The sequence below is a fragment of the Rhinolophus hipposideros genome (genome assembly GCF_964194185.1).
Source record: "Rhinolophus hipposideros genome assembly, chromosome: 15".
Classification (NCBI taxonomy): Eukaryota; Metazoa; Chordata; class Mammalia; order Chiroptera; family Rhinolophidae; genus Rhinolophus; species Rhinolophus hipposideros.
Window position 1 is genome coordinate 7,228,880 of NC_138061.1, and position 15,581 is coordinate 7,244,460.

Genomic DNA, 15,581 nt, shown 5'->3' on the forward strand with positions numbered 1-15,581 from the left:
CTGAAGAGATCTAAGTGCATAGCAAAACACTTTAGGAAACAATTGAACAAATAACCAAAGCAAAACAATGCAGGGCTTGAATGGCAAGGTACACCGGGCAGTCTGACCTTGACCTTGGAACAGGGCCTGGATTCGCCCAGAACAAAGGAGAACCTGCTCACACAGCTCTCAGCTTCTACCCCGTGAAGAAAGTCAACCAGATACTGCTGCCACCAGGACATGTCCACCCACTTATTCAGAATTCCCAGCCAAGGTCAGTCCTACCCCCATTCTTCTGAGAGCAACTTGATAGACAGCAGTCCCTTCCTGGTGATCTGCGGCCCTCGGAAGCAGCTCGCCTTCTTAAGACGTAATTAAAAGGCTACTACTGTGTTTTGCCGAAAACAAGACCTAGCCGGACCATCCGCTCTAATGCGTCTTTTGGAGCAAAAATTAATGTAAGACCCGGTCTTATGGGGGACGCTGGAGGATCCCAAGCACAGCATGGTAAGAAGAGCAAGTTTCTTTAGTCTCGTGTGGTATAAGGCAGTTTGTTCAAATGGCAAGGCATTTGTCATAAAATCAGTTCAGGAGGCCGTAATCAGCATTTCTTTACAAAAAGAAAAAGCGAACGGATGCATCACATATACAGAAAAACTTCTCTGTTCCACAGTGTATTGACCTGTGTGTTGTAGACCGTGATTCCAATGCAGTTAAAACGCTGGAAGGTCACTGCTCCAGAAGACAGAAGACTTGGGGCAGAGACTGGAGGCTGTGGCACTGCCCCAGGTGGGTGGGGGGTCTTTAAGGCGGAGGGGTAGCAGCAGCAGAAAGAAAAGATGAACAGAAATACATAGAGATGAAAATTTGGGTACCTGGAAACCAGTGAAAACGCTAAGACATACCTGCGGCACTGGGGAAAAGTGGCTACAACCATAAACAGACTGTGAAAGAAAGCTAGTCAAGAGGTCCCCAAGGGAGGCAAGGAGACATATGAGGTGTGATCAAACAATACGCTGATTGTTTGAATCAAACCAATTTATAAAAGTAGAAGAAACTTTGCTGTTAATCCTTCTCAAAATACTCCCCCTCGCTTCAAACACACTTATCCCATTGTTCTTGTCACCTTCTGAAGCAGTTCTGGAAGTCCTCTTTCGTGTCTCTAGTTCTGCTGTTGTGGCTGCCTCAAGGTCCTGAATTATTTTCACTTTAAGAAAGAGCCAGAAGCCACACGGGCACCACATCCAGTGAATAAGGTGGATGAGGACACACCGTAATGTTTTTATTTGACAGAAATTGCCGTACCAGAAGCGATGTGGGACGCGGAGTGTTGTCAGGATGGAGGATGATTTACAGCATGCTTTACAACACACCTTCTCTCAACCGTAGCTCACACCCGACTGACTGCAGGGAACAAGTTGAAACCTGTCACACACTGTTCCTAAGGTTCCACGCGCCACCTCCCATATTGAAGATCCCTGCCTTTCCATTGGATGGCACTCAGCAGCAGCGTTCACCGTATTTTGTGGTCAGAACACAAAGGCTCCGTGTCACACATCGCTTCTGGTAGGGCAATTTCTGTCCAATAAACACATTATGGGGCATTCTCATCCATCTTACTCACCGGATCTGGCTCAATTCACCGGAGCTGGCACCATGCGACTCCTGGCTCTTCTCCAAAGTCAAAATGATTCAGGAGACATTGAGGCAGCTCAACTAGACACACAAAAGAGGACTTACAGAACTGCTTCAGAAAATGGCAAGAACAATGGGATCAGTATGTTCCAAGAGAGGGGGAGTATTCTGAGGGGGATTAATGGCAATGTGTCTTTTGCCGTAATACATTTTGTTATTTAAACATTCACTGTATGTTTTGATCACACCTTATATTTAGGGTTTCACAAGACATTTGGTTTGATACATTTAGTTTCACAAGACAACAGGACATCCAGGTGGAACCACAAAGAAAAGCTCTCCCAAACCACAAGTTCAAAAACAGGTCCCTAACACTGCTTTAATTTAGTCACCTTTTACGATATCATATTAATTCTCTTTCAGTTAAACGTTTTTATGTTCTGTCCTCAACCAAGTGGTTATGACTTCAAAAGGCACATAATCACACTAAAAAGCCAATACCATCAGTTAGTTCCTGGCTATTACATTATTTACCATCCCAAGGGCTTCACTGTGATTGAGCATTTGATGGATAAGTACAGACAGGTCTGTCATTCGGTTCTGTGTGCGCACCATGGCTGCCACAGCACAGGGAGGTCCGAGCTGCGTGAGCGCTACTGTACCAGCATTGCTGGGAGCTAATCGTGCCAAAGGGCACACACAGTCTGCACCCATCCTATAAAGCTGCACTGCTGGCACAAGGGCCCTGCTGATCCAGCAAGAAGGCACGAGGGAAATGGCAGAACTCCAACAGATCACTTCATCCAGGCCTGAATCCCAACGTACATCAGAATGGACATAATGAAATGAGACAGTGTGGACCTAAAGGTACAATGTCATCCCCACCAGGCCCCTGATAAAGGGAGCTCCGCTCTCCAGAAGCCTTTTCACGAAGTAAATTACATTAATTACCAACATTTAAAAACATCCAACATGTAAGGGTTCTGAATCTCTGATTTATTAGACAGCATGGAAATAACAGGTTTGGATTATTTTACAAAAAGAGATCAAGCTACTCAGACAACAGTGTTTGCTGCAGCAAAACAATTCTGACTACTGCACAAGGACAACAGACTCCACCCCACACAAAGTCCATAAGAAAGGACACAGGCAAGTTTTTTGTGACAGACAGAAAACAGAGAAATACACATACTAAGTAACGTGTCCACAATGACTCTAACACATCCTTCAGGGGAAAAGCACGGATTTAAGGAGGGAAAACAAAACTTTCCATAGAGAAACCACTTTCACGAGATGATTAGGTGGACCTGCAATGAAGAAAATAGATGGGTTCAGACTTTCACTAAGTTTTCACTGAAATTTTTAATAAAAATAAGACCTTATTTGTACCAAAAAGATTTTCGAAAAATATATCATAGATAAAATAAATTTCAGTAAAGGTCTAAGTACCATTCAGAAACATACATTTGCATATAAGTAAATCAAGAAGTATGACAATAAAAATACTATTTGGAACCACCTAGAATAAGCCAAGCTAAGTTTGTGTTCTGCTTCAGGGCATTACATTGAAATGAATCTCATTCTTACTATAATTTTTTCTTTTTAAGCTTAATCACCAGCGGCTGGGCAACTGAAATGGACATGAGAACTATATAAATGTCATAGAAATATGTAAACCTCATTAATGTTTCCAAAAATTCATTTAGAGATAGAAACAGGTCCAAATAGATGCCTGTCTAAATGTACTGCAATTACGTTACAATTATTTTTCCAAATACACAGATATGCTCTGTCTTTTCTCAGCTCATTACTGACTCAAACAATTTGCCCTTCTGGGATCAATTGTTTGCTAATAAATAATTGTTTACAGTCCCAAAATGATGTTAGGAGGTTTTCTTATTAGTTTTCCTTCTGCACCCTAATAAGATTGAAAACTAGCTGATTCCCAAGAGTCTAACCTTAACCTCGCTTTGTTTAACAGCCCAGGAAATGATGAACCATCTGCTTCAGAAAATAATGGAAGGCCAAGAGGAAATATTGTTTAATTGTAGATTAACCTCCTCATGAGGCAGTCTGAAGCAGCTTTAGAATGAGCAACTATAACCAGCAAAAGAAACAAATGGCTCAAGAGCCTTTTGCTCTACCATTTAAGGTCCAGAAAGAATGCAAAGGGATTTTATTACCTATATTTATTTACAAACATTTATTTCCACAGTGGAAACAAAATCATCAAGGCCAAAACTGATTCTCAAAAGTGCATTCACTGCCCTCCAGTTTTGTTTGCCCGAATACCTTTAATGAAGCAAACCATCAAACCATCTCATGCACTTAGGAAAGTCCTTGTTTTAAAAAAAAAAAAAAAAAAAAAAATCAGTAAAAACCTCTTTTCCATTATTTTCAGGTTCTTGTAATACTAAAATTAGTACTTTCCCCTGGTTTCTTTGTTAATAGTAATAAATCCACTGTTAAGGATTACAAATTGTTTTATTAGCATCAACATAGCATTTAAGTAAATGAAATCTTGTCAAGTGACCTACAAGTTCAAAAGAAAAAAAGAACAGCGCTGAGATCAAAATGGCCGGCCAGAACAAGAGATACAAAAGTGACAGTTTAAATGCAAACACAGCCCTTTATGCACAGGCTTCACATGATTAGTCTTTTCTAAAGACAAACCCATAAAAGTATACATGATGTTGAATATTTAATATGCTGCCCTCTCTCAGAGACTCAATTTAGCAAGGGTGCTAGACCATTTTAACTCAGAAAAATATTGCAATCCTCAAAACATTCATAAATATTCGTTATTGAATAAATATGTGTTGAGGACTTCCTGCCAGGGCCTGGGTAGAGAGGGACAAGGAACAAGACAAGACACCGAAGTGGGTCTTTTTATGGTTTAACAAGCGCCTAAGTATCAGTTTTCCCTTAAGCCTGGTACAAGTCATTAGGTAAAGAGCTTTGCCTGGTTGGTACCAAAAAATGTAAATGGTTCCTCTCTGGCAACAATTAACACCAAGAGCCAAGGACATCTCAAAAAATTCAAAACTAAGGAAATTTGCTATTCCCAGCAAGGCCGTATTACTCTGGGTTTCCAATAAGACCTGAAGGTCATTCATTTTGTGTAAATATTAAAGAAACAACCTCTGTGGAGAGGAAAGATTTTTGGATGTTCAAATTCTTAAACATCTTAAATAGAATTTTGCTTAAATGAATTATTCTTGAATTCCTCAACTTAATTTTGAAGCAATGAGCTAGTAATAACTCCAGAGAGTCAAATAATAGTGCCTATTCAAGAAGAATGAGAGTTTGACATTCTTCTCTACAAAACAACTAGGCACAATTTTATCCATCAGACGTCTATCAACCTACGGATATTGAAAGCTTGGGAGAACAAGATAAAATCAACTCCAGCCCTACAGTCAGCTGTAATATCGAGCAGGCATCAACAATGCTATTCATGAATTTAGAAAAATTAATAAATCCTGGGTTGAATGCAAGAAAAGGCTCAAATACAGGTGAAGCATACTCACTTGGGTTTTGTTTCTGCATCTGTCACTTGGCGAATGAAGATACCATCTTCAGGATGTTCCGTGTCATCCATTTCATACATATATGATGATGCTATTGCAAGTGTGGTCCCATCATTACTGAAGGCAAGTGATGCGATACTGGTAGGGTACCGATGGAACTGGCACAATCGCTTTTTGTTAAACGGATCCCAAATATTTACAAATCCATCAGAACCACCTGCAAGTAATTTTGAAAGAGTTAAAGTGGTTCTTAAAAACAGATACAGAAAAAAACATGAACAAACAGTTTTTAAGGTCACAGAAGGTAAATTTTCCTGGAGTACTGTACCAGATTTTTTTTCCCTTTTAAATATCATACAAAGCAAGCACAATTTTTTTAAAAAACACTCTGCCTACGTATGTCTAGTGTTCAGTAAGAAAATGATGCTACCTTCATGATTAGGTACAGGTAGCATGCCATACGTTACCTGTGGCAAATGTGTTGTGGATGTTGTGAAAGGAAATCGCGTTGACTGGGTAAATCTGTTCAATATTATTTTCTTTTAGTCTGTGACACTTGAAGGCGTACTTCTTCTTCTGAACCTCAGGGCTTGGGTCCAAGTATTCAACCGCCACTCGGCCTTCAATAGAGCTTAATACATAACCCTGCCAAGAGGGAGCCAGAAATGGTGAATCCAGCTTCCAAAAATAAGGCACTAATTCCCAAATTCAACCCACACTAAAGAAAAGTACTTCAAAAAGCAAGCATGGCCAGGTTTTAACAAAGTGCTTAAGCTGTACTAACATAGTTATGACAGTTGCAAAAGTTTAAGAACACTAATACCTGTTTTATTAAAAAAACAAAAATGGCTGTCACTTGCTTTTCTTATGACAAAGAGATAGATATGAAATCTATACTTTATTTCTTTTTAATTCTGCAAAATATGAAAAAGATTTATTCCTCAAAAACTACTTATGAAACAACAACAAAAATCTTACTTTTAGTTAAACTTCCATTATAAACTGAAGATACATTCTGACAGAAAATTTTAGATAAGACATAAAAATATTACATAATTTAAGATTAAAAAACAAAAAAGACATAAAAATATTTATAAATGCAAACATATTTTAATCATGTATTTAAATCTCTGAAGTTGCAAGAAACTGCAATTCCTTAATTATCAATAGAAATTTACCATACTCTGAGAAAAAATGTGATCACCACTTGAGGTACTAGCCTTTTAAGATAAAGGACCAAAAGAATAATTGACATAATTGCTTCAAGCTCCCCAACCACTAAAGACAGCCATAAGACTCCAAGATATCTGTTATTTTTAATGACTTTTCCTCCTGCAAAATTCCTATATAGCAGCTGACCACACCACCCCTTCGAGTTTTAAGCATTTGTAGGGAGAAGGGGCTCACTAATCAACAGGGTAAGCTCATTTAGCGATGATGATGGAAGGATGACCCACCCTGTACATCAAGAGTTAGTCATTATATGAAGGGCACTGCCTCTCTAACCTCAGTGGCATTCTTGAAAAAAAAAAAAAAAAAAATCCAAGCTCTGCTCTGTTAGACTGGCTAAAGAACTCTATTAGTACTGGGGTTACACACAAAAAGAGAGAGAGAACAGCAAATTCCAGATTCAAATTTGAATTCGCTGGCTTGTAAACTGACGTATCTGCCAAACTCTCCTTGGTTACTGTACGTCTGTCGAGCATCCTGGGCGAGGATCAACAAGGAATCAGAAGACCTCTACTCAAACCACTGTCAGATTACGCAGCCTCTCTGAACATCAAGGTCTTCTCTAAAATTGGGTTAACGCACTGCCTTTTAACACAAGGATGTAGAAAACACACCTAACAGCAAATTCTAAGTCACCACTCAAAAAAAAGGGGGAGGGGAGCGGAGTTTTTAAAAGGCAGTGACCAAAATCATTATTATATAAGATCAGATTATTTTCAAATTCCAAAAAGAGGGGGAAGGGTACGAGGGCCACACCTGCTTGTTTGGAAATGCGCGTATGCAGCGCGTCTGGTACTTGAGGCTGGACTCCCGGCGCTGCTGCACATACCCCATGTTCCGCAGGTCCCACACCAACACCCTACGGCCGGCGGTGCCCACGATCAGCCGGTCTCCAGACACTGAGAGGGTATACACCTTTCAAGAAAGACCAAACCTTGTAAAAATCATCTACTTGCCCCAAAATGACATTTGTGCCCCAAAATAAAGTCCACTAATCATAAAACCATAAAAAGGGTAGCTGATCAGGTTCTCAAACATTAGGTACCAAATTTCAAGTACTACAGTTACACAAACCAAATAATTCACACAAAATAATAAACCCAAGGTATTCCTAATACTTAACCAAGTATCATATAATGTACATACTCATTAATTCTGTAAAAACTTTTGAAGACATAATTCGCTTCACTACTAAAACAAATTAAATTATTAAACAATTTTTCCAGCCCTGTTTCAGTTAGTGACAATAAAAAAGTAAAAAGTTCTCAAAAAGGACACAATAAACCCATAAAACAATTCAAGATACCTTTCAAGGGGTTTCTGGCTTTTCACAAAACAATCATTTTCAAAGTTATTTTTCCATAACCACCTTTTGGAATGAGATTTCATGTTGTAACTCTACAAATCTTGACTTTCCCATCTGTCACACTAAATAAAAGGCTTTTCCAGGAAGAGAGAGGGAGGCATTGTCAATTAGCTGCTTAGTTGCTTTGGTAGCATACAAACTCAAAATTAAAAGACAAGGACGGTGGTCTGGCATATGACAAAGCAAATTCTTAAGCCCTGATGTCATAGTAAACACTCTAAAATAAAGTTCATCTTTAGGGAAAATTTAAAAAGCATATTCTCCCATAAAGATATTTATTTTTTCCTTCATAATGATTTTTATTCAATATTAAAACTATCTCCACAAATAATTCCTTTATAATAAATCATAGTATTCCTATATGCAACCATTTAGTGGTTATTTTCAAATAAGTTATTCGGAGACCAAACAGACAGCAAACTCATGAAAATGGTGGCAAAATGTATTTTTTTGATCATGTTAAATTTTTTTAATCTAGACTTCAGATACCTAACTATTGCTTTTTACTTTCAATTAATAAGCAACTCTAATTTAATCTGATTTAGTATTTTAAAAACTAAAGAATTATTATAAAAAAATGAAGAGGTTCCATAACATTGTATGACATCTCTTTAACATTCAGTAATTAAACCATACGGTTAGTAATCACTAATGTGTTAACTACGTATCACCAGCCAAAAAAAAAACAAGTTAGGCTTAATAGTATAACACTCCATAGTTTCCACAATCTGGCCTTAAAATTCAACAACTATTTTGACCAAAGGAAAAACAAGGAATTAGAAAAAAAAAATCAACACAGTAGATTTAATACAGGCATATTTAAATAAGAAAAATATAAGGTTTACCACAGTGTACTCAGAAAACAAAATGTTTGTAGAAAAATAGAAATTAACCTAAGACACATGAAACACCAAACTTAAAAAACACAAAATCCAGAAAGAAATCGATTTGTCATAGTACAATGAGAGTGGGAATTTTATCTTAAATCTTTATACAGGTGACACACAAGATTCTAATAGTGCTTTCTATCCCCATTGATCGTAAATCAAGTGAAACCACTGTCATGCTACTGACTAGGTATATACATTTATCAAAGAAAGTATTAAAAAAAGTGACATAATGAACCTTGCTGAACCAATAAGCAGCTTGATTCAGTGTGGCTGTCTATTATATGATATTCTGTCAGCAATTTATCACAACTCTTAACATGTTACATACAACCATAAATCAAAACTAGAAACAATGCAATTATTTTATTCTGAACAAAGGTCTTGCCAGGAGTAGCTTCGACTGTGATGTGACAAAAATAATGGCTCTTTGGATGCACTACAGTATATAATGATGGCTAACAGAACTGAATAGTATATTTACATTGAGAAAATAGACTTACGGATACTTTTAAACCGCTAAAACAATCAATCTTTAAAATTAACTACCACCTAAAGTCTGATGAGGATACAGCAAGAACGCTCCATTACTTTCACTGTCCAGATAAAAAGTTAGAATAATACACAGAGATTCGGTTTTAAGAAGCTTCGCTCACTAGTCTTCAAACTACATGTCAGTATTAAAAATAAATGAATAAATAAATAAGTGGTAAAAGCCAGGGAATATGAGCCAACTTTCTCCTTAAACTCGAAATAACCCTTTTAACCCTCTTAAGAGTAAACTCAAATGAAACCTCGGGTCGTAAGTGAAAATGAGTGATGCCCCATCCCACTTTCTGGTTTGGGCACGTCAAACCCAATTTAAGACAATCGAACGGTCTTTGCTAAATGACTTCTCTGAAAAAGCACTGAGCTGCTTCTGAGGCCTGGGATTTAAAGTATTAACAATACATGGAAATTTGTTATTTAAGCTCGTACTCAACAGTACAAACATGACGGCTGCCAGGAAAAAGTTGGACAACATTTTCTTTTGCATCAAAACATTTCTAGGTATTTGGGCTTGTAAAATAAATTAGTCAAGGCTTAATCTCTATCTGCAATACCATATTCATCAGACATGCGTCAAATCAAGGACCATAATTCCTGTCATACACATAAAGTGCCTACCTTTTCAGGCTGAGAGAAGGTCCCAGCATTACAAGGAGTTCTGGGATCCCACAATTTCACTGTCTGATCCCAACTCCCAGTAACCATCACATTCACTTCTGGACAGTATTCAACACATCTGATAGGAGCATCATGGGTTCCAACAAGATTTTCTATAGGAAAAAAACAAACAACACTTAGTTTTACTAAATCTACAAAACAAAGATTCCTCAAGTGAACAATAGAAAGAAATGTGCATTCGACTACTATGAATCCACTCCCACCAACTCTATGGAAATATCTGTACACAGAAAAATTTCTCCATGACTACAAGTCATCCATTCTTCTCTGTCCACCTTATAGTGCACAGTATGACTCACAGGCACAGTACATATCGAAGACTGACTTGAATTTCAGACCACATTAAAATGATAGCATATCTGTGTTCCTTTCTTTCCTCACTTGATTCTGGATTCCTTTAAATCAGGAACCTGTTTAACTCTAGTTCTGACTGTATCTAGTGCAGGTTCTGATACATGGTAGGTATGCTCAATGCCTGCTGAATGAACAAGTGAGTGGGTAACTCTGGTCTGGATCTGGATAAAACTTACCAAATTAAGCGAACGCTTATAAGAAACTTTTTAAGTGGTAAGAGATTATCTGAGATCTAGAAATAAGGAAGGCAGGGAGTCTTATGATGAATAAATCCACTTCTTCTTCATGGTCAAATTCCCAATACACAATTTCTTTCCTTTTAATTTCAACTCTTCACTCTCATTAATTCATTCAACTAACATCTAGTGAATGTCTACTACGTGCCAGAATCTATGCCAAAAAAAGCAAAAAACAACACGTGTGGTCTTGACCTTCACACAGGAACACTACCTATTTAAACAGGAAGAAATCTCATGAAGTTCAGCGATGACCTTCAGAGAATAAATAGTTAATCCCCTTAATTATGGTCTCTAGTATCAAAAATCTTTAAGTTTGCTTTTCAGTGTTTTTTTACTCCTAAGTTTTTGAATAAATAGGACCTAAACCTGCAGACTAACTTACGTCGATTAAGCTGCTAGTAAACAAAACTGAACATCTGCAGTTTTAAGTGACATGACAAAGTGACTTTTGTGCAAAAGCCTCTTCTGATTGGGTTATTTTGACAAAATATTGTGCCTATCCTCCCATTGTCCAACTCATACCCTCTAGTTACTGCCCTGTGCCTTACCATCCCCTTCAAGTACATCTTAGTCTAATGTATGCATACACCAAAAAATAAACAAACAAAAAACAGCTCCCCTAGAGTTCTGTGCATTTGGGTTCCATTACAAGCTCTGCTCTGCTCCAAAGTCACCATAACAATTTGGGTGTCTGGCAGAGAGAGAGAGAAATACCATATTATCTCATTTATAAGTGGAATCTAAAGAATAAACAAAGAAAAAAACCCCAGAAACAGACTCATAGATACAGAGAACAAACTGATGGTTACCAGTTAGGAGGAGGGTTGAGGGACAGGGCGAAAAAGATGAAGGGATTAAAAACAAATTAGTAGTTACAAAATAGTCACAGGGATGTAAAGTACAGTACAGGGAATATAGTGAATAACATAATAACTATGCATAATGCCAGGCAGGTAGTAGATTTATTGGGGGAATCACTTCATAAATTATATAAATGTATAACGATTAGGTTGGTGCAAAAGTAATTGCAGTTTTTGCAATTATTTTCAACATTTTAAACCGCAATTACTTTTACACCAACCTAAAACCATGCTGTACACCTGCAATTAATATAAAGTAGTACTGAATATCAACTATAACTGAAAAAAAAAATTGGGGGTGGCTGGGCCTTTAAGAAATTATCAACTAAAAGAAAACGTGTACGTTGTTAATTCATCCAACTGAAGCATATTCTACGCTAAACAATGATACAAACAGGATTAATGTAGTACCTGGGCAGGATGGGCTATTTCATAACACTAGATTTTTTAAAGACCTATCTTCCTTCAGTCTACACGAAATGAGCTTCTGAAGAGAACTCTAAGACATCAGCCCTGTCCTGGAAACCCTAGTGAAAAGTACACCAACTCAAGGTCCCGTCCACTTCTGAGGACAAGCGAAATGTCAAAGACCTAAGTGTCCCTTCCCGTGAACACTTGAGACAGAGATGACAGTTGGCTTCACTGAAAAAACACATGCATGCTGTTTCGCGATCGGTAACTTAACGGGTATCATTTACACACAAAAATTCCTAAACACAAGTCTGTGTGCTTACGTCTAAGAAACTCGGGAATTAAGCAATTCAGAACCTACTCTTCCTAACTAAACATCTATACTCTAGCACAACAGCGGAGAAAACGCACTGGTGAAAGGTGGCCACGTTACCTTGATCAGTGTTCAAATCGTGCATTTTCAATTGATGGTCTAATCCTCCACTCCAGGCATGTGTCGGATCCTACAAAGTAAAACGTCAAGTCATTTGAAACAGCGTTGCAGAAAGTGTCTCATAATTCCTGCTCCTACAGCCGACTGCTCGGTTTACGCACAGATGACGCGCCCCGGGCTCGACTATCCGCTGTAAACACACACACGGCACAGAAAGTGAAGCCAATCGGGGGTCACAGAAATACCGCCGGGGGTTGAGGTCGGTGCAGCACACGGGCTGGGGCTCGGACAGCGCCCCCACTTACGGACCATGCATCTCCCGTCTCATGAGACGGCCAACTTTTACTGCCTCGGCGCAAATTTCAGATACAATTATCACGTGTCAAAACCGTTTGCAGTGACTCCATCAGCCCCCACTTCCAAGGGGACCACGAGTTCCCGACGTTTGCACGTCCCCAACGCCAAAAACCAGTCTGCAGCTCAGGGCAAACGTTCGAGAGAATGTAACGCCCGACACAAGCCTCTGCCCGAGCCTGGAGCAGGGCCGCTGGGGACCCGGGACACCGGGACACCGTCGCGCGCGCGCGCACACACGCGCATACACACGCACACACGCGCATACACACACGCACACACGCGCATACACACACACACACACACACACGCACACACACCGGCCCCGGAAGGCGCGGACACCTACGTAGAAGGCGCAGTCCAGGACCGCCCCGGTGTGCTGGTACTTGAGCCGCAGGGAGTTGGCCGGCACATCGTACAGCCGCACCGACGTGTCCCAGGACGAGACCAGCAGGAACTGCGAGGTGTTGGGGCTGAACTTCACCGAGGAGATGCCGTCTTCGGGGGGCTGGTTCAGCTTGAACTCGTTGGAACCGGTCATCTAGGGAACAAGCGCCGAGTCAGAGCCCGGAGGGTGCGGGGTCGGAGCGCCGGGCGGACGGACGGACGGACGGCTGGGCAGCGGTGGGAGCCCCGCGAGGGAGGGACCCGGGAGACGGCGGCCGGGGCCTCTGCGCCTGCGCCCAGCCCGCGCGCCCGCCACGCCGGCCCCGCCCCCTCCCCCAGGGCGGGGACTCGGCCCCGGGACCCCCGCCCCGCCGCCCCTGAAGCGCCGCAGCCCGACGCGCCCGCGCCTCCGCACCCCTAACTCCGGCCCTCCGCCCGGCCCTCCGCGTCCCTCCCCTCTGCGGGCTCCTCCGTCTCGGCCCCCCCCGGCCCCGGAGGCTCCCAAAAGACACACGATGGAAGCGAAACGCATTCCCTGCGAACAGTTCCGCCAGCTGCGGACCCGGGGAGTGCCCGCTTCTGCGCCCCGTCGCCTCTCCCCGCTACCTTGGGTTCCCCTCAGAAACAAGTTCGCAGACGCTCGCCGCCGACGGGCTTCCCTCTCAGCAGTCGCGAGCGCGGCGAAAGAGGTAGAGAGGAAGTTGCAGCGAATGCCTGCCATTGGCTGATTTCAAACGCCAACGTCTCACTCTAGGCTTCCGATTAGTCCGCTCGGAGGCCCGGCGTCGGTCAACCCAGTCATCCTCTTCCGGCTCAAAGGCAAACCGCGGCTTTTCCGATCACGTGGTCTAGCTTTACCACCTGGCTGAGGCGCCCCGGCTCAGGCCAGATGAGTGAAAACTACAACTCCCAAGGAGCATCGCGCCAAGACTGCACTCACCCCTTCTCCGCACGTGTGCAGCAGGCTGGGAGATGTAGTCTTCCTGAGGCCGACGCCCTGCCATTCCTGTGAATAGTAGGCGCGAAAGGTGCTCTTTCCAGTTCCACCCTGGGCGCTTCACCGTCTGAGTTAATCTCGTAGACACAAGAACCCCATTCTGGTCAATACTTCTATAGAGTTAAATTATTCTGTCACTGGACGTACATACGCCTATGAAGTTAACCAAAAGTTGGAGTGGTGAAGGACATATTTACTCTAATTGCATTATTTTGCCCCGAATTTTTCTCATTTTCCTGGAATTTCCGCACGGGAACCAGGGTCTCGTGTTTCCCATTGTCTTAAGATCTGGTGATCTCATAGAAACTCATCTTTATTTACACTATGCTTTATCTCTTAATTCCATCTTTCCACAAACATTTATTGAGGGTCCATTGTAGCCAGGGCTGGTGCGAGATTACAAAGATGCATTAACCAGACGAGTCCTTGCTCTGGAGGAACTTCGTATCTGGATAAGTGGACAGCCTGGGAAACAATCTGCCATGTGTTCAAGCTCAAAAACTTCCTTTAGACGTATGTTTAAATAGGGTCCGAAAATGACAGCTCCAAGCTGCTTCCCGTTCACCTCACCAACCTCCCAACAACTCCCTAGAGTTGCACGCTCAGTTTGCTCCACATTTTGTTTCTGGAATTCTCCGCAAATAGGAGAATCAAGAAGGGTGCTTCCCTACTAAGAAATGATTTGATCTCCGTGAAAGAAAAGCAATACTTAATTTGTGTGCTTAATTTTAATACTTAATTTTAAAATGCTGTGACTCAGTTACTTTTGAAATATCGAAAACTCAGTGAACATTTGCAATGTCACCCATACAATCAGTCCTCTTTTTCACCGTCTTTTGTAAAAAAAAAAAAAAAAAAAAAAAAAAAAAAAAAAAAAAAAAAAAAAAATTATTACGTGACTTTGAATGAAGTGAGAGGAAATTATTGAGGTTGAAATGTTTAATTTTTAAGGTCCATTAATAGATAAAAAAAAAGTTTGGTCTTTATTCATTCACATATGCTGACTTAGGTGCACATCTTTTATAATTCTTGACACAATAAATGCACTCCCAACCACCCTTCTCCTCACTGTATTGATGATATCACTGCTAAAAGGACATGTTCTTGCCCTCCCATCTCAGTACTCTCATACTTGGTTCTCTCTCTTCTCTTTCAACGAGGTAATGGCCAGGTTAAGAATTTTGAAATGCAGTGCCTTGTCTCCATTCTAACTTCGGTTAAATAATTTTATCTCCAAATAATTGTATTTGGTTCCTTCTCCCAGTTGTTTATTTAATTCTATCAGTGTTTTGAGATTCTGAGCATGAATTATCCACTAATAAAATCTAAGTGTATTTCATTATCCAGTGTGTGTATAATTCAGGCCCCTCTAGGCAGGCAGTTGCAGCCAGACTCGATTTGAGTTTTAAGAAACGTCAATCTTTTAAATCCAGTTTAGAACCTGAAAGGAGGCTGATTATTTTGCTGATTATTCAAATGAATTGATAGTCTTGAGATAGGAAATCTGGACACAATGGATTATTAAACAACATTTTATATCCAAAAGCAAAGTGTGCGTGTGTGTGTGAGTGTGTGTGCATGTGTTTTAAAACTTAGTTGCCAGTAAGAGAGAGGAATTCCTAGAAACTACACTGTTGGATCACCTTTGACTGCTAATTTCTGGATTAGTAAAAAGAGTGAAATACCCACTAT

The 15,581-nt window shown here is 40.7% G+C and overlaps 1 protein-coding gene across 2 annotated transcripts; it reads right to left on the reverse strand.

The window, feature by feature from the left end:
* Positions 1-568: 568 nt before the first annotated feature.
* On the reverse strand, positions 569-13,774 carry BUB3 (BUB3 mitotic checkpoint protein; the record flags this gene model as incomplete). 2 transcript variants are annotated; one of them, XM_081074174.1, is made up of 8 exons in its annotated part: positions 13,499-13,774; positions 12,852-13,046; positions 12,152-12,221; positions 9,795-9,946; positions 7,131-7,289; positions 5,612-5,789; positions 5,145-5,361; positions 569-2,921 (listed from the first exon to the last, which is right to left on the reverse strand). In XM_081074174.1, exons 2-8 carry the CDS (start codon positions 13,044-13,046, stop codon positions 2,912-2,914), a joined length of 981 nt encoding a protein of 326 aa, XP_080930300.1. In that variant the 5' UTR covers positions 13,499-13,774. The 2 variants fall into 2 exon arrangements, with proteins under 2 accessions (XP_080930300.1, XP_080930301.1); XM_081074175.1 differs by lacking the exon at positions 569-2,921 and having other exon boundaries at positions 5,141-5,361.
* Between the last annotated feature and the right edge of the window lie 1,807 nt (positions 13,775-15,581).